The 24,206-nt window shown below is 35.7% G+C and overlaps 2 protein-coding genes across 2 annotated transcripts; both read left to right on the forward strand.

Annotated features, from left to right (window-relative positions):
• The first annotated feature begins 5,156 nt into the window (after positions 1-5,156).
• Positions 5,157-11,599, forward strand: LOC128873287 (uncharacterized). Its single transcript, XM_054116756.1, has 2 exons — positions 5,157-6,020; positions 8,482-11,599. Exons 1-2 carry the CDS (start codon positions 5,586-5,588, stop codon positions 8,884-8,886), a joined length of 840 nt encoding a protein of 279 aa, XP_053972731.1. The 5' UTR covers positions 5,157-5,585; the 3' UTR covers positions 8,887-11,599.
• Positions 11,600-21,422: 9,823 nt separating this feature from the next.
• LOC128873915 (uncharacterized) lies at positions 21,423-23,126 on the forward strand. The gene is made up of 3 exons (XM_054117921.1): positions 21,423-21,755; positions 22,115-22,236; positions 22,782-23,126. Exons 1-3 carry the CDS (start codon positions 21,423-21,425, stop codon positions 23,119-23,121), a joined length of 795 nt encoding a protein of 264 aa, XP_053973896.1. The 3' UTR covers positions 23,122-23,126.
• The last annotated feature ends 1,080 nt before the right edge of the window (positions 23,127-24,206 follow it).

Consider the following 24,206-nt stretch of genomic DNA (forward strand, 5'->3'; position numbering starts at 1 on the left):
CAGCGGTAAATATAGATGATTCTACAGGTAGACTTTTTTTAATTGTGATGCTTAGTTCATAACATAAGTAAGCACAACCCACTGACTTAGAATTGGGTATCTTGCTACCATCAGTATATATCTTGATAGATTGATCTTTTATTAAAGTGGTATTAAACGTAGAGTTAGGATTTTTGTTATTTTGTAATGAATATTAGATGTAGTTGCCTTTATATTAGCCTTTATATTAAATTATTTCTAACTCGAGTTCAAACAGATATATTCACTCGTAGTTTGGTACGTTAAAGTACGAACCTCTTAAGTCTTCAACTTGAACTCTATTGCAATTTACGATATGTATATATTTTGTACGTTTTCTATATTATTTTACGTCTTAAATGAATAAAATCCGCAGTTTAGTCATAAGGTTAATACTTTTGTTAAGCGATATATATGAATAGATTTATTGTAATAGAGACCAGATCGAGAACCTAGAAGATTAGTAATTGAACATATAATAATAAAATGACGATTAAATTTTCCATTTAAACTAAAGTTATAAACGATTGAATATAAAGTCACAGCATTCATTTTTACATCTAATATTTACAGATTTTGTTTCGAAAACATTTGACTTATGTTAGTAGAAAATCTACCTGGCGGAGGTTATTGTACACGTATTAAATAATATAAAAAACAGCATACTCTCTGAAATTTTCAAGTAAACCAAATGAATTGTCGTGAAAAAATCCTTTGTATTGTACATCATGTCCAATCCTCAGAATATCAATTATTGTGTCCCTTTTTCACTGGCAGCTGAACGTGACGTGCATAATTGTACACAGCTCTAAACGTGACGCGAATGATTTATTATGATTGCTTACCTGTTCTAAGTAATTCAATTGGATTCATTAATACCAATTATTCGACGTACTAATCACAGTGTCTACATTAATTTAGACACAAGTGAGGATTAAATTAACGTAAACGTAAGAATCTAACAGTCAATCCAATCGCAGGCAACAAAACAATAGACGCGATATCGAATCAAAATCGATTTCCCCTTTTTTCAACGTAACCGGCCTCGAAGAAGCCTGCGGCCGCGTAATTCTGCGAGTGTGTTCGCAACCTGCAAATCATCGAAGGCACTTTTGCGATATTGTTCTGATTATTGTCCCAGAATTGATAGTCCGCAACTGTTGATTCCAATAATAGAACACAGAAATCCTTTAAAATTCTCTATTCGAATCTTATATGCAGTGAGCGACACTTTGTAATTTTAACTCTGTTGCTTTATAAGTTTTTCTACAATTAAGAATAAAGTAATTAAACTGCATATTATATCAAAGCATTAAGTCTAATTAGCCAATACATGAAATCTATGTATTCAAGTTTCTTACAAAGTAAGTCTGAATCAAAGCAATGTCTAATTTGGATGTTACTCCAATATATCAAAGCTTTACAACTTTTATTTTGTACTTTTACAAGTTTGCGTGTAACAAAGGATAGAGAAATTGTAGTAAATATTACATAAAAACAAAGTGTTTAGTTAACAAAGCATAAAGTTTATTTATATTATTCATAATGTGGCTTATAAAATGAATCTCAAATAAAACGATGTCTAAGTTGGACATTACTTTAACCGCTTGGTGGTCTTAACCCGTGCATCAGTCTATCCATCAAAAAGTGATAAAACAAAACCAATTTTCATTCGTAGTTAAGATGTGAACGAATTTACACTGCCTCCATTTCAGTAACTTCTAATTTTTCATATGACAATGTCTCATATGAAAAAAACATCACTCTAGATGAGGCTTTCATTTCGAGTAATGTCGACTTTCGAAAAGAATATTTTTGTATTTACAATCAATGAATTCTTGTACTAAAAGCCTAATATTATTGAATATTTTGAATTTTCTCAGCTATTTGCACTATCGTTGATTTCAAACCTAGGGAATGCAGTAACGTAGTAAATGTAGAATGTAATTGATATAAAAGAGACCATTCCTCTGTTTCGAGGGTTCGTAAGCCGCGTTAATGGAACGGTGGTGTACCGCCAGCTTTCGATCGCGATAAGCGAAATTGTGTCCCATTCATTAAATTCCAATTGAAACCACGTATTTATTACTGGTGTTCGCCATCTGAAAAAATTACCGCGCACTGACGAACTGCTGACACGGTCCAACGGTGCTCCATTGCGAAACAGCTTGTTCACGTTATTTTCCCCGAAATAGTTTAGTCTATCGCTGCCGTAAGCAATTTACGCCATCTGCATTAATTTGCACATTACGACAGTAGCGTTTCGTTCGAATACATGCGCATAGAGTAATTTATGATCACCTCGTCACATAGTACTTTGTAATAAAATAGAAATGTACAAAGGTCGTTTATAAATACTTGAATACAAATAAATTCGATGGATGTCTTCTAAGCATTTTATTTAAAAAAGTTTCGACGATTCATAATAAACGTGGGAAGATTTTAATTAAAATAAATAAGAAATAACTATTTGAAATCATTTCTTTTGGACCATTATTTTTAATACAGTAATTTGAAAATAAAAGTAATATCAATTAATTTGAAGTAATAGCTCCGAAATAATTCGTTATTTGTTATTTCAAAAATGAAAGAAATAATCCTCAAAATTGTATGCAACGAAAAGAATTGTTTTAAGAAATTTTTATAGCAATTAACTATAAACAAAACTCTGTCTTCAAAATTTTATAATTGTTGATGTTCCTCAAATGACTAAAAATCCAAAAGTGGCTTTTGGATTTTGTTTTTCATTAACAAAGTACGCCTGTCAGCGCAGACACGGTGTACACTTAAGCAACACAATCTTTCACGTTTAATTGGAATAATGTGTACTTTCATCTAAAATAAATAAATTGAATATACTCCATATTATTTGTGCTTTACCAAAAAAAAAAAAAATTCCCGAAACCATTATCAAAAAGCTCTTAGTCTGTAAAAAGCTGAATGTTTCTCATTCAGCGGATACAAACTACACACTACTACAAACTACATTGCATAAATACTTTTATGCAATGACTTATACGCTATCTTGAAAGTTCGAGGAATCCATCAATAACAAAAGTAAACGCCACCGTAACGTTCCTTATCTGAAATCTCCTTGGTCTCCGATATCGTCCATTCCATGAAGCTCGTAAACCGCGACCTCAGTCGCAAAATGGAACGAATCTCCCGTACCGCCAGGGTCAGCAAAAGCTCCGTCAATCCGCGACGATAACGATCCTCTCTCTCTGTCTAACCCTCGTCCTCGATCGCCAGCGATTATCACGGCCAATAATCGATGCAACCGTCGCATCACCGGTCACATAAATCAAAACTGGCGCGACGGAAACGTACCGTGCGCGATGGCCCGTTTCTCGGTAAGAGAACGAGAAAAGGGCAGGAAAGGCAGAAGGTCGTAGAGGAGTTCGTAGCACGGTTCGTGCGAGGGTGTACGGATCGTGTCAACGATACCGTGGATTTACGACGGTCACCGAGCGAATCCATTTGTTTCATCTGCATCTGCTTAGCACGCTAATGCTACCTTCACTGTACGACTGCTCGTTCCGTGCTGTTCAACTGAGAAGAGCTCTAAGATTAAGGTGGACCGTCCTCGAACTGAGAAAAAGCATCGCCAACGGAAGAGGCGGACTGTATAATTTCGTAGTCGGCCAGTTTCCTTTTGCGAGCAGCTGAATCCGGGAGTCGAGAGCACCGCTCTAGAGCAGCTCGATGGAAAGCCGGAAGTGTGGCGATCCGTCGCATTCGCGATACGGAAAAGTTATTGTTCGACTCTGATCTTAATGCTTTGTATGAAGGCAACGTATTGGACACGGATGCTATGGATTCTTGAATCAGTTTTTCTTCGAATTATGACAGGAAGTGTTTATTTTGAAGTTCCACGCGTGATCACAAACAACTCATTATAACGTGTCTTATAGGGCTGTCGGGTACTCGGAAAAGGCGTGCTGAGTTTTACTTGAGATCGAATGACGGATCTGAGCAGAGTACTCGAAAGAAGCGAGCGGCTCGACAGGATCGAGTAACTCGGACCGAAGCAAGCGCCTTGGAGGAGGCGGATTCACGTTCCGGCAACGACACGTACCGGCACCGACACGACAAAACATTAAACCACGCGTTTTAATGGAACTATTCACACTATTCCCGTTCACGGAACGTTCAGGTCGGTGTCTGTTAAGTGTGAATAGTTTCATTAAAACGCGTGTTTTAATGTTTTGTCGTGTCGGTGCCGGTCCGTGTCGTATAGTCTGAATCGACCTTTACTCGGTCCTGTCGAGCCGCTCGCTTCTTTCGAGTACTCGGCTCGGATCGAAAAGCGAGACTCGATTCGGCTTGGCTCCCGAGTAGCTCGAAACATCCGAGTTTTCCTGCAGGCCTAAACTGTCTTAACACACTAGGCTTATGATGCGGACGTGATCTCGCCATTTTTGGGGCAATGAAGTATGTCGCGTCACGAAACGAGCACTGGCGGGAGAATTCCTTTTCGGGGTTGTAAATCTCGAACTAGCTACAATAGCATCGAAACTGCCGCGATCTGCAACTGATGTCTGCCAAATAGATATTGGACACCTGATTTTTAAATAAATATAGATTTTAATAAAACGTTATACAAAATTATGCAATATACAAATATACAAATGTACAACTATGGAATATGAAGATAATTGAATCGATGTTTAAGGTGCAAGGAAAGTAAATAGTAATCGATAATGGAAGACAATAGTCTTGTCTATCGACGCCACAAGATCGTGAATCGTTGCTCGTCTTTAATAAATACTAAGCATCGAATCAGTAGTAACTAACACGGATTCATGTTCAAATCGTAGATCAATCGTGATATGATCTTAAAAATACAAGATGTTGTTTGTACTATTAAATTTTGCATGAATAATAAAGAAAATGGTCTTGTTATGTTTCTCTTGTAACGTCTTTCGTTCATTAAATATTTGAAAACAGCAGATACGTCTTGGATATTTTACACATATACTTTCTATATTTATGCTTTAATTTTGCGGCTGCATGCATATATTCTGCATACATGTTACATAAATTGTACGTATCGTTCATGCATAATCTAGCTTAACGATGACAGCGTTATTAATCATGTAAGTACGATGTAGACGCAATGACGTCACGTAATGATATATTATTGACAGGTACCCGGATATTCAAGTATCGTAACGCCATGATTGACGTATTGTGGACATAGAGATATTATATATAGCCTGACCTCCAGTTGAACAACAACTAAAAAAAGAAAGAAAACCGCTGTACCCTACCTCTCCCTGTCGACCAGTTCATTTTTATATCATTTTTTGTTTTTTATTTTGAATAGTCACGCACATAGTTTACCTTCACATTAATAAAAGCACGGAAATAGATAGGGTACCGGGTTTTTTTCCTATTTTCAACGGAGAGACATTTTTACTTACAAGCAGGTCTGTGTCTCCCCTGCTTTATTCGTAATACCTCTGTGATTGGAGACGGTGGGAGATACTGAGACTGGTATTGATCCGGTGAGGGCGCCCGCGTCATTACTCCCATCAATACTCAGTCCAAGTAACGGAGTCGCGATGGAAAGTTGTGTCGCCGATGATAGTGAGTACGTCGAGTACAAAGTTCCTCCAAGTGAGATGCTTCAAGATAAAAGCAACAATAATGATGACGTTCTTCGGACTTTCATTGAAACATACGAAGCTCTTCCGGAACTGTGGAATTCTATGCACACGTATTACTCGAACAAAGCAAGAAGAAACCTAGCTTTGGATAAATTGGCAGACATTTATGGTAAATTAAAACCGGGTGCCAATCGCGATGACGTGAGAAAGAAAATAAATACCCTTAGGTCAAATTATCGAAAAGAATTGAGGAAAATTGCGGCAATGAAGAGGTACGGAAATGGAAAGACCGAAGATTATCAGCCGGCATCATGGGTATTCCACGCTATGAAGTTCATCGATAACTGTGATCAACCACTCAATGGAAGCGTAGCAGTAGCAACGAACTCGGTTAGTACAATATGAATATTTAAAACAACGCGAGGTGGACATCAATTGTTTTACTCGATATGTTCTCAGTTCCATATTGTTTATATCGTAAACAAATTGATGTACCATAAACGTAGAAGAAAATGACCAAAGTCGGAACCCCAATTGGTTTTTCTTGTATACCTTTCTTAATGTTAACGATCAAATTAAATTTTCAGTGCGAAAGATTTTGTAATCAGTTATCTAAAATTCTGCCTTGGTACAATTCATGTAGAAACATACAGTGAAGAACATTTTCGAATCGAAGAAATTAAAAAAATAGAATTGTTCATGAAAAATGTTCTAAACTCGGATTATGTATTCTTCTATATCAAAACTGCCAAATATAATTATTTTTATGGAAAAAGTTAAAACAGATTTTGGTTATGCAATAAAATGATTTATTCAGAATTAATGTCGAAACTTTTATTGTTAATTTTGTTTGCAAAAATCACAACTATATTTATTTTTGCTGTTGTTGAACATTCTCCATGTTTTGTGCACTTTTATTCTAAACTATAATTAGATCACTTTCATCCACATTAAATATTCACTTAAGCTAATCCTTGTTTTTGAAAATTCATGTTTTTTCAACATATCCAAATGTTTTTAAAAATCTCATATGTTTCCCAAAAAGTGCCCAATTTCGCGTAGAATGTCTTTATTATTAAAGTCTTTAAGTCATTCTAGAATACACATTTCTTAAGCTCGAAACAAACGGAAGAACAAAATGTTGTCTTGGATAAATGGCCATGGAACATTACAGAATTTTTTACAGATAGATTGGATGGAATACTTTATTATTCGAACATGAATATTAAATATTTTTCTGTTTTTCACACTGTACTTGAAGAAACGTAGATATTTTCAGATACTTATATTAAAATATTAAACACTGCAATAAATGATATTAATTATCATTTTGAGTTATGTAGAATTATTCAGTATTATACAGAACAGATACTACTGCGATTTCTTTTCATTTGCTTCGAACCTACAACATGTCTAGTGAGTATACTTACGTTTGAGGTAACTGTTCTATTTATCGTGCTTTGTAAATTCACAAGGTTGGATTTATGAATGTTCCTATTGTTTAAATAAAAGAATGCTTGATTGATCGTTATCGATGATCGATTGATTGCAATCATGGTAACCTTTTCTGGTTACAGGATTATTGCCTTAATAATTTTTTATTGAATTCATTGTTAAACAATTCTTTATTGAATTCTTGTCGAGTATCATCTACCTGAGGGTACGGTTTTATTTCATGCTCACCCAATGTTAATGTTTTATGTTCGAAATTACTTTGAACGAATTCCGAAAGTTAGATTTAAGTTTATTTGTTCGATCGTCTAAACTCATTCGAATTTGACCAACCTAAATGTAAACACTCAATGTACCATATGTATATTGTTACTAGTCCACCGTTGTCTTAATTGGAACGACAGTTTAAAATAAATGAACAATCGACGAGAGTTCGGCCCCTCGTACTGCCGCGTGCCGTCGTCGATCCGTTCGCTCTCTCTTTATAGCGATAACAAGTTTGTCTTTCTCGCACCTCGCCTTTCAGTATTCACCGATAATCGGTTTACCGGATTAGCTAATGATCAAGAAAACGAGTGTATCGAGCGGGATCCTAGTTTCAGAATTTTATTGAGCGCATAATTTCGCGGCCGAATAATCGGGAGACGGAGAAACAAAGACTTCGGAAAGAATTTTCCAAAACAATTTTCTCATCGTAAAGTTCGTAGGAATTCACTCTTTCACTTCGGAAAGAAAATTCTGGAACACTTTATTTTTAACGGTTGCTCGCGTCATTATATTTTTATTCCCTATGACCCACTGTTATACGCTCAAGAGAACTTGGAATCAGGATCGAGACCTAGATCGTAAACTATAAAAGTTACGTTATTCTATTGCTTTAAAGCTAAATCAAGAGATGGAACAGAAAGGCAAATAGAATACTATTATTTTATTTGAAAACATACGGGAAAGCTTTAGCTATGTTTGGTAGCTCAGTGGGTTTTGGTCAATTGGAGTCAATTGGTCAATTGATCAAAATGGATGTATTAAATTCTTTAAGGTGGGTCAGACATTCAAGAGACGGAAGCATATAACCATATTAAAAATTAGAAATTTTACTCTGATGGATAATGGATTTTGAAACAATCCGAAAAAAACTGTAACATGATGCTGGGAATGTTCTTCAAAGGAATATGCAACAGTTAGCAGTAACTACTGTCAAAAATAGAGGACTACGAAATTCTTTGTAATTGTAATACACATAGCTAGATTACACAGAATTTTGTATCGTGTCTAAGCAGTTTTTAAATTAATGTTGAAATAAAAAATCATTGGCCATTCTTCATCTGTTGCGTTGCAAATTGAAGAAAAGAAAAACTGCTAACGAACCATTATTCATTAACTTGAATACTTTTTTCAGATTCAGCATGATGATGGATTACAAACTTCAGAATTTGGCCAGACGTACAACAATGTTGCTCCCGAAGAAGATTTTAAAGAACACTCGCCGGAACAATTCTATTCAGAAGCATCGAGATCATCAATTATTCCGCCGCCACCACGATCTGAAAATGAGCAGCAAGTGTTTGGGACAACTGCCACACAGAACGAACTGTTGTCCTTAGCTTATAAATACCTAAAGAAGATGGACAAACCACAGGAAGATATGCTCAGTATCGCAAAAGTGTGGGGCGAGAAGCTCAGAACTCTAGATCATCACCAAAGGTTATTCGCTGAGAAAGCGATTAACGACGTATTATTTGAAGCGAGTTTGGGAAATCTTCACAGATATTCGGTAAAAATTAACGAGGATTCCTATCATTAAAAGAAGCGAAATGAATAGCGTTTATTGTCTATTTGCAGTAGATGGTACATAAATGTAAAAATATTTCTTAACTTTTATATAATAAATTAATATGGACCGATAAACTTATTTGTTGATGTGACGTGGGACGCGATTCCCGCGTCACAGTTTTTTTTTCTTTTTTTTTCTTATTATGAGTATTATTATTATTAAATTTATTCTTAGTTTTATAAGTATTGGAATTATTGAAATTTAGTGGTTTAATCAATGTAAACAATACTATGGATGATATTTAACTTGCCTATCGACAAGGTCAGGTCTTTGACACTACAGTTCCGTACGGGCCCTGACTCGTAAGTGAATTTCTAAGTGATAATTTAAATAGAGATATAAGGATGCGAACGGATTTAAGAATTATAAAATTATGAATTATCAAAGCAGTTTTCTGCTATAATAAAGTTACTGTATTTAATTAATAGAATTTTTACAATTTTAGTAGAATGGCAGTACAATTGAGAATAATATAAATTTTATTATAATTATTTGCCTTGCGAATAATGCCCAAAATATAAAAAAAAAATGTACAAATTTTCCCATTAAATTAGACACGATCTTTCATTCTTTCGTTCGGATTTTACAAGAATGTACACACATACACTCATATAAAACTGTCAGAATAATTATACAATAAATTATAACCAATTGGGTACCACCCGAGAACATCAATTAGGGATCACCCGGAAATGAAATATCATTTTTGATGTTCCGAATGGTCACAATGATGTGAAAGTACATATAATAATATTGTATTGGAGTAAACACTCGCCTTAAGATTTACTGTAAAATTTATCGATCTATCGACACGCACGGATGTTGGTCGTCGGATGTCCTGGACAGGGGAGAAGCACACACAGACACGTGAAAAATTATGAATTACGGAATAACGGATAATCAACACTTGAGAAAAATTAAAACAATTGATTTAAAATTAAAATATTTTAAATGAATTCAATAATTAGAAAAATTTAAGAACAAAGTTAGGTTTTTACGAGGAACTAGAGTCCTTGCCTACCACTCACTTTTAATAATATAAACGAGTTAACGCGGTACACAACTCTGCTCAAATATAGTTTGCTCGGACTATTCACGCGCTCGACGCGACTGTACGATGAAAAGTGATTTTGACTTCGCTGCTTTGAGCGCAACTCGGTGCGATGTTTACAAAGTGCTTGCGCTGCACTCTCGGAGGTGCCGAATCAGAGTGCAGCCCTAACGACAGTGGATTTTAATTGGTTAGACTCCTAGGCTGACTAAGGTGTCCGTGTGCTCCGCCCAAATCCTAAGACTTCTATGTTGTTCGTACAATCCAATTCAAGAGTTTTAATTTCATGGGTGTTATGCGGTCGGCCAACGGGATCGAAAGAGAAAGAAGATTGAAGCGCTGTGCTAAGTTTCGCGACGCGCTGTACTCTGGTGTGAGGTGTTACGCGAACTGCTTATATCAAAAACGTGGTTTCTGGCGGTTCGCGACGGAAGTTCGGCGTGCAATTTAAAACGATCTGGCTTGAAGAGAATTCTTATCTATTTTGAGAACACTCGTGTGATTCTTCCGTTCCCACGGTGCGTGAACATTCTTATCGCTTAATAATAATTGATACATAACATTCTCACGGCGCAGCGCGTACATATCATTATTTTACAATCCAGTCATACTAAACATGTTACATTTTACAAGATTTTTCCACGGCACAGCGCTGCCAGCAGGGTGGAAGTGGCGTGACGACGTTGATTTCAAGGAGGGAATGTGTATTTTGTTCAAAAATGAATTTAATAAACTACCGTCAAAGGCTAGGTTTGTGTTCGATTAGAACGAATTCGGGATGGTAAACCATCTCGAACACATTCCTGCCGACGAAATCAAGAAAAATAAAAACGAAAATGTCTGCGCGTAACACTGAGAACACTATTAGCGACATATTGTTTGAGGCGAGTTTGAGAAATCAGAATAGGTACTGTGTAAATATTAACGAGAATTTCTCTATTTAGCCTGTTATTACAATGTCTATCGAAATAAGTAGCTTTTGTTTTGTATCTCCACTAGATGGGATGTAAACATCTCAATTAACCTGTTTACGTTAATCCCACTTGTTATGATTAGACTGTGAATGTTTATACAAATTTATATTTTTGTATACACCGATGAAGAACAGAAACGTAAATTAAAATGTGTTTTGTTCTCTGAATGTGTAACATGTATTTGTCTTTTATATATTATATATTTATTTATACATATCCTCGTTAATTTTTGTATATTTATGTCGCAACGCGAAACGAGCACTTGCAAAATAATTTCGAAGAACCAAGCCTTGACGATACAAATTTGCGATGTCCAGCTTCAGATTTCTACTATTTACGTAAGTACTCGGCATGAGAAACGTAAAATATCGGCCGGTCGCGAATGTGTTAATAAATCAGTTACGAAGCCTCATACACAAATTCGTCATTCTTCATCTTCGTCTTACTTTGGCATAATTCCTTTGAAAGTTTAGAACGTCTGTTGTAAGGCACTATGAATGTTGAAAAGAATGGGCGCAAAATGGTTTAGCGGTTGATTGATTGATTCGGAAAGAAGTGTGGGATCGGATGGATAGACAGGTCAAGACACTTGTGTAACTCCGTTGATTCCGTTCCTCACAATTTTATTATGATGTGGTTGTACTACGGACAGCGATACGACCCGTGCTGAAGACTGAAAGGGACTGTTTGTCGCGCCCGGCCATTGTCTCTTAAAAAGGGCATTCGGTAAGAAGGAAAGAAAATTAGATAGAAAAGGAAGGAAGAGAAAAAGGAAAAAATTAGGAAAGTTTGTAGTAAGGATAGCGAAAGAAGATTATAAATAAATTACTGAAGTGGTCTCGCCTGTGCCTGGGTAGCGTCAGCTCTCAGGCCCCAGCGAAGCCTTGAAAGGGACACGGTGAATTAGAGACGATGACAACGGGCTCTTCGCCTCGCACGGGTCTGGTCGCCAAATGTGCAAGAATACAAAAGAGTAGAAAGTTCCACTGGGAAAGGCGTATGTGGCCCTTTGGTCGCCACAGAAGATTTTCCAGGATGTTGGAAAGATGTTAGAATGTCAATTACCCAATCAGAAGTTCCACGTCACTGAAATTTTCATAGAAGTTTCAAGCGATAATCAAGTGATAATAATAAATACCTCTGGACTAGTCCACAGACATCTACTCGGCTGATAAAAAGCATAAAAATTGTATGCTTGATCGTAAACGGAAGTCCCACACAATAATATTTTGATCCACTCAGGGGAAACAGTTAAAGAGAAGTGAAATGACCAAAAATCAACATCTTGGCGTGATTCACCATCCAATTAGTTATCCGAATAATCTCGGGCCCTGCACCCGGTATTCCATCGGAATTCGATAACGCACCGCGAGACCGATTGCGTATCTAATTGCGAGGGGAGAGACGGAAAGAAATGATTACGAGGTGGCTGCTGGCAGGTAGAGAATCCACGCCGGGATAGCCTGGTTAATATACCTACGTGGCCGCGGGTAATGAACGCGTGTTAACCAGTTCGTTATCGGCAAAACAGCGCCCACCTTCTTCTCGCATGCGAGTCCGTGGAGATTCGCTTCGATGCTGGCTGAAGTAAACGAGACGACGTGGAAACAGAGGGAGAGAAGAGAAACGCGACGAAGACGAGAACACGGAGAGGAACGAGATCGTAGAAGGAGAGAGAAACGAACCTGGAGGATTAAGAGGGTGAAAGGGAAAGGCGAGCGCACCAGGATGGGCCTGGTTTTATCGCGTGATGCTCGGGTAATCGTCGCCCTGCAAGAAGTTATGATTCCACCGTTTCCAGCTATCGGCGATTTTCTGCAGAACTTACGTCGCTGACCGCCGTGACTAAGGACGCTTTCCGTCCACGAGGATCGTTGTCGAGGCCGTCGGAACGGCCGGTGGAATTTATTGTGCATCTACAGGGGACCGTACGATGTTTCGTCTTGCTTATTGCGGATTCGTCGCGGACGTGATTGTGTAAAAGATTGAGTCGATGTAAGAGTCTACACGGGGGTTGGGGCATCGATGGGGCTAGGCACGGCTCTTAGTGGAATTTCCTTTCAACCTCTTTTTAACGCGACGGTTAAACGCTCGTGAGACACTGGGAATGCGATTATTTTGAGACAGGTATACGGAGTGTTTGAACTCTTTGTGCTCTAAATTTTATCGACAATATCATAGAGAACCAGGCATATGGTTTACATTTTCCTTTTCAACAACACCTAGTTTAAGTATTAGGTTGTCCCAAAAGTTTCTTTCGCTTTATTAATAAGTAATACACGCACAATATTTTATGTTTTATGTTACATTACTGAATTGTGTACGATTCATTTTGCTCCATTACTGTTACAACATGAATATCTATGACATTAGATTGTCTGTTTATATAAACACGGCCACATAAAATAATTGAGTGAAACTCGCGAAAGAAACTTTCGGGACGACCTAATAATTAGAAATGTGGTTTATTCTCTTTTGCTTAACCCATTCACTGCCAGACAAATTTAAAGCGCTTTGCTTTTGGTGTCGATATTGAATTCAGACGTGTAATCTAGGTTATTATTTTCATAATAAAAAGTGATATTAGGAATGTTAGGCTGAATGAAGCATTTAGAAATGTTAAGTCGAAATGAAAAAGTTAGAAAGTGAACGACAGGGGACGTGGTGGGTGTACGTTGACGCCACAGTAGATTAGACCCATTCACTGCCAGACAAACGTTTTGCCTTGGGCGCCAAGATTTAATACAGATGTGTAATCTAGGTTATTATTTTGATAATAAAAAGTGATATTAAATTTGTTGTTTTAAAAAGAAAATTTACGATCTCCTTTTTCAATAATAATTCGTGATTAAGAAGGTTATAAACTTATCCATTGAGTAATTGCAATCAATTTGAACTACGAGACATTTTGTAGCTGGTAGTGAATGGATTAAAAAGACTATCATATGGTTCTACCAACAATATTCTAAATAGTTTATCCTCTTTTACTCATAAGAACTATTAAATAAACAGGTTTACCAACTATACTATACATAGTCAAGAATATAGTTTATCCTCTTTTGCCCAAAACCGCTGTCAGATAATACATTGTCGAGTCACGCATATTTGTTATACATTATTTATTCTATTTTATTTTTACTTCGTGTCCTTATTTGCTGTAACACGCAGACTTCAAAAGAAAAGAAGAATTTTGAAATAAAAAAATTAAAGTAGATATAAATAAAGTATAAAGTATATAATTATTATGCTAGTGCAAAAGGGTAGGCTTTAGCGACAGTTATTTTACAACCTAACCCTAGAACAACAGAATGGAAAATGCATCTTGTTGAACTGTTAACGCGTTGACTACACTAGTGGACAAGCAAACCGGAACGATTTTTCAATTGCTCATAACTATGAGAGTTTTCAACTGACTTCGGTGAAACTTCGTGAGGAATAGTCCTCTAGTGTCTTCTGGGTGTGTGCAAAGTTGCATTGGCGAGGGTTGATGTGAAGGGGTTAATTCACCCCCCCAAAGGGGAGTGTGTAAAAAAACGCCTATTTGAAACAGGCCAGGGATGACGGAATGGGTTGAAAAATTCAAAAAACCTTTAGGGCGACTCTCCTTGATGCCTTCTACAAAATGCACCCCTTGAAATTCCTCTCAGACAAACCCACCCCCCACAACCTTCTACCTCCTCTAAAATCCACAATTTTTGGACGACGGTTTCGACTTTGGGCTCAATGCATTCTCTGGGTTCCCCTGATCTAGAAAATGCCATCACTCATACCGTGCACCCCATTCAGAAGTGGAGCGAGGGCCTGCACCAGTACGTGGTCAGCCTAGACCGGACTCCAATTTAACATGGGCTGACCACGTACGGGCGCAGGGTCTCGCACCACTTTTGTATGCCGTTTCCGTCCGGCCCACTTACTACTCTTTCAAATCTGCGCCGATTTGACAACGAAAGCGTGATTCAAAAAATCTGATCTTTTTGGAGACCTATTAATAAAGCACTCGCGCGTTATAATCCACGAACGGCGTTGACGTGAGGTTACTCGTTCACCCTGCAGATGGGCCTAAAGTTGGAAGCGAGTTTTTAAAAAAAATCGACATTCTCGTATTTTATTGCCATTCACGCGGAAAAAAGACATAAAAACTCTGTCGCTCCAATGCCGTGGGCCGTACCACATGTGGTCCACGCAACGAAACGTCGTTCCAACCCTTACACTTGGGGGTGGACCACCCCCAAGCCCCCCCCCCCCTTCAGCTTGGGGGGGCAGTTTTCGAAACGGAACCTTTTCGGCATTCATCCTTAACGTATCGAGAACAAACATGGTGAATTTCATCGCCCTCCGATGTATGGAAGTGCTCCCTTAAGAAGGGGGTTGAAAATTTGCGACCTGTTCCAACCCCCCCCCCCCCAAAGGGTTCCTATGGGGTACACGGTACGAGTGACAACATTTTCTGGATCAGGGGAACCCAGAGAATGCATTGAGCCCAAAGTCGAAACCGTCGTCCAAAAATTGTGGATTTTAGAGGAGGTGGAAGATTATGGGGGTTGGGTTTGTTCGAAAGGGTTTTCAAGGGGTGCATTTGTAGAGGGCATTAAGGAGAGTCGCCCCAAAGGTTTTTTGAATTTTTCAACCCCTTCCGTCATCCCTGGCCTGTTTCAAACCCAGAAGACATTTGAAGACTATTCCTCACGAAGTTTCACCAAAATCGGTTGAAAACTCTCATAGTTATGAGCATTTGAAAAATCGTTCCGGTTTGCTTGTCCGCTAGTGTATATGGAATGTAGTCGTCTTGAAAACAAAATTCTAACACGTGCGCTCGTACAGCATAGGATGGCGCAAAATTAGTTGATTATTAAAAAAAAAAATCATAACTTGTCTAGCTTTGTTTTATTTTAATAAAATGTAATATATAAAAATAAAACATGTAAACTGTAATTATGGAAAGGCACAATTGTTTAGGAAACAAAAATATCACAATCTTCTTAAAAACCATTCAATCAGTTTGTAAGGCATTGGTTATAAAGTGCTAAAATTATTTTATGAAATAGTAATATATTATTAATTTAAAAGAATGATTGAAATACAGTTATTGTTTTTTACATACTGTTTTGCGTATTCTAGAATTGAATTTATTACAACGAAATACTTTAATAAGGAATAAGTAGTATAAGCTTTCAATTCTATGCTGTAGAAGAATTTACTCAAACGGACTTAAAAAGTGTAATTAAAAATAATATTACCTACCAAAAAGCGATATTCATCTTTGAAGTTTTTAACATTTTTTAAGAAATGTTACACTGAAAATGAACAAAACTGAAGTACGGTGTTAATACGCACAATTTTAATGGGAACATTGTTACTGGAGGACTCATGGGTAAAGCTGAGCCACCTCTCAAGTTATTAAACTTCAACGTCTACAATACTAGGCAATCAACACCTCGTACAATCACGAAAAAAAGGGGGTATCAGCCATCTGATCATCAAGTCGCTAATTGCTCCAATTCAGAGTATCTTCGAGTTACTTGGACGGCATCTTAAACATCGGCAATCGCAATCTAGGAACGGTTGGTACGAACCGAATGAACCTTTGTTGGCGTCGTTGCCCGCAGCAGAGCCGCGTTAAAACTCTAACGAGCGAGGGACACGGCTGAATTACGAGGAACGTTATTGTTACTGCTCCTATTTTTCCTCGGTTGCAGCGTCATTCTCTCGTTAACACTCTCTCTTGTTAACGTTACTGCACGCGCGCTAGTTTCACCGGCGAACCTAATGCAATGCAAATTCAACAGCCGTCATTGAGATATCATATCGGGCCGTAGCAAGGGCTAACGTCCCGGCTGAACGCGACTGAAAATTAACAGCGTTGTTTATCGCCGCAATAATATACGAATGAACGTGCAATCACGTTACTCTCCGCCGCCGACTGGCCAGATGCTCTTCCTAGTTCCCCACGGCGTGACTTTGTTACAGGGACTCCACCTTGACCTGGCACGTTGCACGGATGCACCGCACGGAAAGAAATTGGAGAACGCTTATTAAACTCACTCTATTAAGGGTCTACTCTTCTATTTTTACCAGTATCGAGACAATTTTCATGGTTTTTTTGCAGCCAAAATAATTGACATAAACCCTTGAAATTTGATACACTTACTTATACATTGTCATAAGAGTCGAAACCAAAAATGATTTTTAAGAAAATATCATTATTAAAAATGTGCTTAAAGGCTACGACGCGAGTTGAACACGTTCTTTTATGGTCGTCGCTAGTGGTTTGATGTAGACTATTCCTCCAACAGAAAGTTAAACCAAGTTTGGTAATTTTGGATGTAGGTAATTTTAAATTTTGCGTCGCCTCCGAAAAGGTTGCATTGTATTTAATGATTTAAAGCTGATGAGTATTCATATAAATTAACTAGAAATTATTTCAGACTTTTTAATGCAGTTTTAATGTTATTCGATGCTGGTTATATTTTTTTTTCAAAAAATAAACTTTTTCTCTACAGAACCGGTTAAAAATTTCTTTCTGCCGTAGTTGTCTATAAATATAAGAAGTTTGAAAATCACTGGTGTAGTACATACTTGTGGTTCAATCTAATATTTGCAGAGGATGTAACTACGACGAGAATATTCACGTTCACTGCAAAAAATGAATCCAGGTAGATGTTCGATTTAAATCCTAACCTTTTAAACATTACATGAAATTACGGAGCTATGGGGAACGTTTATATTAAGTATTATCAGGAACATATTAATACTGAACGGAAAAAACGACGAGAAAGCACTATAATCAGCTTGCGATCAAGTTTCGATAGAGATCGTCGCGAAATTTTAATCGGCTTAAATGCACGATCTTAATAGAGATCCACGATTTTAACCTGATCTCGCACGGTACGTTAATCTTATCTGGTATCTGGTTTGCCAATAATTATCGGACTTTTCGTGCTGCGATAGTAGTTCAACGGGATTTTCGGTGGTTCTCACGTGGAAGCGAATGCAAAATAATTTAATATGCGTGCAAACACGCGAGAATGTATCCAAAGTTATCTGCATGCGTGTTAAGTAATTACCGAAAAGGGGATATTTATCTCTGCCTCGATAATTGTAAAAGTTAAGAGAAGAATACCTCTCACGTGGGACAATAATTTGTTGTTAAAGACATCAGAAGTCGTTGGTTTTATATCAAAATGACCATTACTTACAATTACGACATTTGTTCAAATGAAAAAATGTATCATATTAAAGCGGGACATGACATTTTTATGTTACATTTGATTTACAGATAAAAATTGTTCTGGTTTGTGTGTATTCGACTAATGCAAAAAAACATTTATTTGAAATCCTTCCTTCATTAGATTCAACAGATAATGTTTGAAATAGTTAAGAACGTTGGGAATGTTCAATTTACAGGTGACAACGAATGAAATAGATATTTATTAAAAGATGATTACTGTAAAGAATTTTCCGATAGGAGGTTAATTACTTTGTTGATTAATAAAACAGAAATAGTGTTGAATACATTTGATTTTTAACGATAAACGTGATACATGTATCGACTGAATGTTAACAAAAACTATATTAAAAAAACAAAATCTCATTGAGTCACTATATAATCTTTTTTGCAAGAAGACTTTGATTAATTAGTGCATTATTTTCAGTAATTTGGGAAACGTTTCGTACATTAATTTTAAAAGTAACACAAATCCAAAATCAAAATTTCCGAATTTCAATCATGGAGGAGTTTGACTTCTGTAAATACTCCTTTTCTAGTTATCGTAAGTGAACTAACTTAGACATTTGTCACTCTCATATCGCTCGTGACATTTTAAATAGAATTATATTACTTTCTATGAGAGAAGCATTTAGATGCAATAAGATACAACAAGATGCATTTTATTATATAAAATAAATTCAGTAATCGTATTTTTCGTTAACAAATTTATAAATTAACATGCAATAGAGTAAATTAAATTTTTTTTTAATGTCAATCACTTATTGTTATGTTCAAGCATTAAGCAATTTATGTATGTATAAATAACTAAAAAATAAAATGCAATAGAATTCATGCTATATTGTCTAGTGAAAACATGCTCGGTATCAGATCATTCATCGAACTGCCTTTTCTCGAAACGAATTTTCTACTTATTTTTGCTCGACGTTACGCAACACGAAAAATAAGAATCCCATTAGGTCTTGGTTAACTGTTCTTTAGAATAGAAATTTTAATTGAACGTTCCTCCCTGCCGACCAACATTAGCCTGTGATTATTAATTTCTTCGATTTTCTCGTTGTTCAGTTTTTACCGCGGCTCTCACACGAGAGGAGATAATAAATGAAAATTATATAAGCCTGCGGCGTATGGGGTAATTATGTCGATACGAATTACATCACGGCATAGAATATATGGTTAGAATTTTTTTATAGGGAACCCGCACGTGTAATCGCGAGCATTCATTAGGCTGAAACGCGAGTGAATCAGAATCGCGCGAAAGATGACGCTCGAAAAATGTATTATAATATACTCCACGATCTTAAATTGAAGTAGAGACTAGCTTTGGATTTTTCTTTTCTAATTGCTTTACCTATATAAGGATTAGAGCTGTTGCTTTGTTAGGTGCCCCTTTATATTTAAATTAAATTCAGTTCTATAAGCTTTTAATGATTGAATTCTCTACTTGGTGTTATTATCGAATAGATTGAAACAAATTAAATAAGCGTGCATGAACAAAAAAAAATATAAAATATAATATAAAAGTATATCGAAAAGTACATGCCGAAGTGAGTAACTTCCTCCTTTTTCGAAGTCGGTTAAATAATAGATATTTCAGATTGTTCACTAAACTCAATCGACGAGTATATGTTATTCCTCTCTCAACCGATCATATTGATATATTAGAGGAAATAAAAATCATTCCTTTAAATAAAAATAGTATCCATATTCAAAATATTTTTCATTTGCAAAAAAAATCGTCGTTTGAAAAAATAGTATGTGTCTACATCATTTTTGGACGGAATACTACGTATTTACACACAAGTCTTCTTAAACTATGTTTTATGTCTTTCAACTAAATTTACATTTAAGAAGAATGCGGAATTCTATGTTTCCTTTTATCATAAAACTAAATTTAGGTAGTTGTAGAAGGTAATGGTATATTAACGTCTAATTTTGTTTGCTTTGAGCTTTTCAAATGAAGTTCACTATCATCAGTTACTTGAATGGATTAAACAACCGAATCGATGTCGATAATTCAAATAGGAACTTGAGACGCAAACAGTTAACGATGTTTAGACAATCACTTTAAACGAATCTATCAATCAACGTCTAACAATCTAACTGTAAATCACTTGAGCTAGGGGTCCGCAGACTCATACTTCTGAAACCGGTTTTAGTGGTTCCTAAACTTGTCTTAACCTACGCTTAATCTAGACACCTGAACCCTTTCATCTTCCACTGTTTTGGGACTTGCATATTTTACCTGGCCGAACGAGGTATAAAGGATGAAATGGTCCAAGTGACCAGGGTGTAATTCACAGAACTCGAGAGACGACAACTCGCAAAACTTGCCATACAATTGGAACAACCAGGGGTGGATCTATAATGTTTATACTTTGGGCCCTTACATCGATGAAGCTTACAAGCAATTCTTATCGAATGATTTTTTTATTTAACTACTTTTCGTAAATGTAGAACATTTACCTTATTTTATTTAATTAGATGTTCAAGATTACATATATTTTTCAAGATTATTAGTAACAATATGTTTTAATCATTTTCTTTGCTCTTGGAACATGGCGTGTTTGCGTAAATAACCTTCCCAAATTTTATTTAATAGCTAGTACTTGCAGACTTATTATTACTGATATAAATGCATTTGATGTGTAGTTTCTTTGTGCAAATAAAAAAGAAAAAAAAATAACATTCAACGAGAAAAATACAAAGAATGTATTATTTTTCAACATATTATATATAAAAAATGGAAATTTTGCATAATTTTTTACACCATCAAAATCATCGTTCAAAAACACATTTCATCAATGTACAGCAAACCTCTATTTCTAATGGTTTCCGAGAAATTCAACAATGTATGTTCTGTACCCCCAAATTTGAGGGCTGATTTCAGCTCCTTAAAATGAATATTAGCAGCTAAAAAAAACATGTATCGAATGAATTTATGAGAACTGCAAAACTGCTAAGTTTCATCAAAATTAGTAACTCTCACCTCGAGACGGTCCCTTGTAAGCCTTAAATGTTTGATGGAGACTCCTGAGTGATGTCTCGTAATTGGGAATTTTGCAAATATTTAGAATCCTCAATTATTTTATTATATTATGATACTTCTACTAATAATTCAAGTGTTCATACGATGAAATTTTCCAGAAGTTTTTTCACCGTTGGTAATAATCACTTTTAACTCGCAACTGCAACTTCAATCTGTAAAATTCACAAGTGTATCATAACCTGGCAAAGGAAAAGATAGGGCCCTGTCATGTTTGGATTGTATCTTCTAGATGTTTACGTGACTAAACTGATATTGAACAAAGAGGTGTATGTCGACACAGGTGGATCACCGCTTATCGTGAAAGTTGTCTTCATTAATTTTCCAGCGATGACGGTTGTCGAGCGAAAACGACATCGTAGAGATGACGACATCTTTATCTACGAATTCAAGAACGGCCAATCCTGTCATTTTTCAATGATATGCGAAGAGTTAGTTAAAAAAATGAAGAAAGTCCCGATAAATATAGGCGTTTTCAGAGAGGACGACGAGTATCCTATCTGTTATGTTCGTACGCATCTCACCGGTTGCGCTTGTGACTTGGTGAGAAACAATCACTCATGCTTTCAGAACAATTTATGTTTAACTTAACGTTTCAATCTTTATTTTTTTTGTATCGAATACATAAATAATATTTCACTGCTGTTATTTTACACGATATCTATATATAAACAAGGTTATTAAATATCTTTACAATTATTATTATAGTTTAACCTGACGCGTTATTTAATTGTATCATTAAATATAAGAAAATAAATTATTTTGCTCGACAATATCAATTCTTAAATCGAGTAAGACGCACACTCGATTCTTAATAAATATCATTTTACAATTAATTGTAAAATATAGTTTGAGCAACTAATCTCATTATAAATATCAAATTAACTTCGTTATTTTTGTAGGGTGAGCTGAAGGTGGACAGACCAAAATCCTTTACATTTAGAGGACCTTTCGATCTAGTAGATAATGGCAATAGTTTTGCAGGACAACTAAGCATTGACATTACGATTACAAGTATGGGAAGGTATTATGAACCCACAATATTTATTTATTTAAAATTATTATGTGGTAAGACAGATACTTAGTTGATCTACTTTTAGTTATTATTTATGCTAGGTGATTAACACTTACATTTCGTTTGCTTGTGTTTAACATCATGCTCTGAAAAGTCCAATAAACACTTTCAATTTAACATTACAATTTAACGTTACATTATCAAAGAAATTTTTTTATATTTTTATTTATAGCTTGTTTAAATGTTCTTTGTACACTGAAGATGATCAAAAGAATTGTCGAAAACGTTTATGTAAATTTAGACATGTAGGGTCAATTATACGAATATTATATGAATAATCAACATCCATTTCATTTGAAAATACTTGCAGGCAATGAAAGCACTATTTATTAAATTATATTTTCTGAGAATAATCAATATTTTAATTCGAAATAAACCATTAGGACCACGATTTCTTAAACACAGCAGAAAGAAACATTATATGAATAAGGGATAATGACATTAATTTGCATTCTTACAGTTACTTTTGACTGTACGTTAACATTTATATACAGGTGCATGATGAGATACTACGCTCTAGCGCCCAATTGCTTTCTCTTCAAAACCGGTCCCGAGGAAAACGAGTACAAATGCAATTTCAAAGAAACATCGAGAATAGCTGATGAACTGTTGTACGGATCTTTTGGAGATAACGTAGGAAAAGTTAGGGAACTCTCGGTGAATCTAGACACCGATTCACCAGGGAGTCTGGTCACAGATATCGTTGGAATCACTCCAGCTGCTGGACATCTTGCGAATGGAAGTCCTCCACCTCAACCGCCTCGAGAACCCTTAGTGGATCCACGATTGGTGCGGAAAAGAAGAAGAAAAGGCAGGAAAAAAGGAAAAAAGTAATGAAATTTAGTCTCTCAATTAAAGAAGATCATAAAACGTTCATTACAAACTACAGAATGTAACAGAATGAAATGATGTACAATACCATAATAATAAATTGATCGGAATAATTATAGTATCGATTCATTTCATTATTCTCGATCAACTTAAATTAAATCAGTAGAGATATAAATGTTTATCAATTTGTCTGTAAAACTTGTTTGCTTGTTTCCTCTTGATTGTTTTGATCTAAAGACAAAAAATAGATTCCTTATCTTATTTCTTTCTTTTTTAGATCATTTATAGTAATTCGGAAAATAGAATCAAATTTCAATAATAATAAGAATACCGTATGAAATCTTTGAATATTAATTATTTGATATTAGCAGTAGATACAGAAATTATTTTACAGGATATAAATATTTCAATAGGTATATAATAGACATGTTTCAAATGATTAAAATTTATAATCATATTCATACGATATAATTTTACATCATATTGAATTTATATAATTCAATCTTTAATTGAATTATTAATTTAATTATTACGAAAGAAAATGGATTCTCGACTCACTATTTTATTTTAAATGATTTAAATATAAAAATTACTGGAATCACTCGCGTCATTATGATTTATTAAATTTTACAAACAACATATAACTAGTATCATCAACTGATTAACAATTAGAAAACGACAGCTATTATTAAGCATGGCATCGTTTAAGCAAATAGTATGTAGCATATACAGTATATAGCGACGCTAAACACTTGGCACGTATCACGAAATCGTGACTCCAACGTAAAGGATTTAATGTACTAGGTTGGCGCCACAATCACTAGACCTAAACGCTATTGAACATTTTTGGGGCCAATTAAAGAAAGAAACTGCCAACTATAACAGTTTAACGAAATCAATTCAAATTTATCGTTACTATGAAAAAAGTAATGAATTTATGGAACAAAATTAGCCCTTAACAATATAAAAAAATTATAGAAAATATACCTACACGACTACAAGCTTTTATAGACGCAAAGGATGGATATAAAATATATGAAAACAATTTCATGATAAATCACGTTTTTGATCAGATGCAACCTTCCACT

Source organism: Hylaeus volcanicus, chromosome 3, assembly GCF_026283585.1.
Source record: "Hylaeus volcanicus isolate JK05 chromosome 3, UHH_iyHylVolc1.0_haploid, whole genome shotgun sequence".
In the NCBI taxonomy this organism is placed as follows: domain Eukaryota; kingdom Metazoa; phylum Arthropoda; class Insecta; order Hymenoptera; family Colletidae; genus Hylaeus; species Hylaeus volcanicus.

Excerpts from the sequence above, each read along its gene's own strand:
- LOC128873915 (XM_054117921.1), top strand. The coding sequence starts at position 21,423 with ATGTTTGGATTGTATCTTCTAGATGTTTACGTGACTAAACTGATATTG. Across the intron at positions 21,756-22,114 it reads CCGGTTGCGCTTGTGACTTG|GGTGAGCTGAAGGTGGACAG; the intron begins GTGAGAAACAAT and ends TTATTTTTGTAG. Across the intron at positions 22,237-22,781 it reads ACGATTACAAGTATGGGAAG|GTGCATGATGAGATACTACG; the intron begins GTATTATGAACC and ends ATTTATATACAG.
- LOC128873287 (XM_054116756.1), top strand. The coding sequence starts at position 5,586 with ATGGAAAGTTGTGTCGCCGATGATAGTGAGTACGTCGAGTACAAAGTT. Across the intron at positions 6,021-8,481 it reads TAGCAGTAGCAACGAACTCG|ATTCAGCATGATGATGGATT; the intron begins GTTAGTACAATA and ends TACTTTTTTCAG.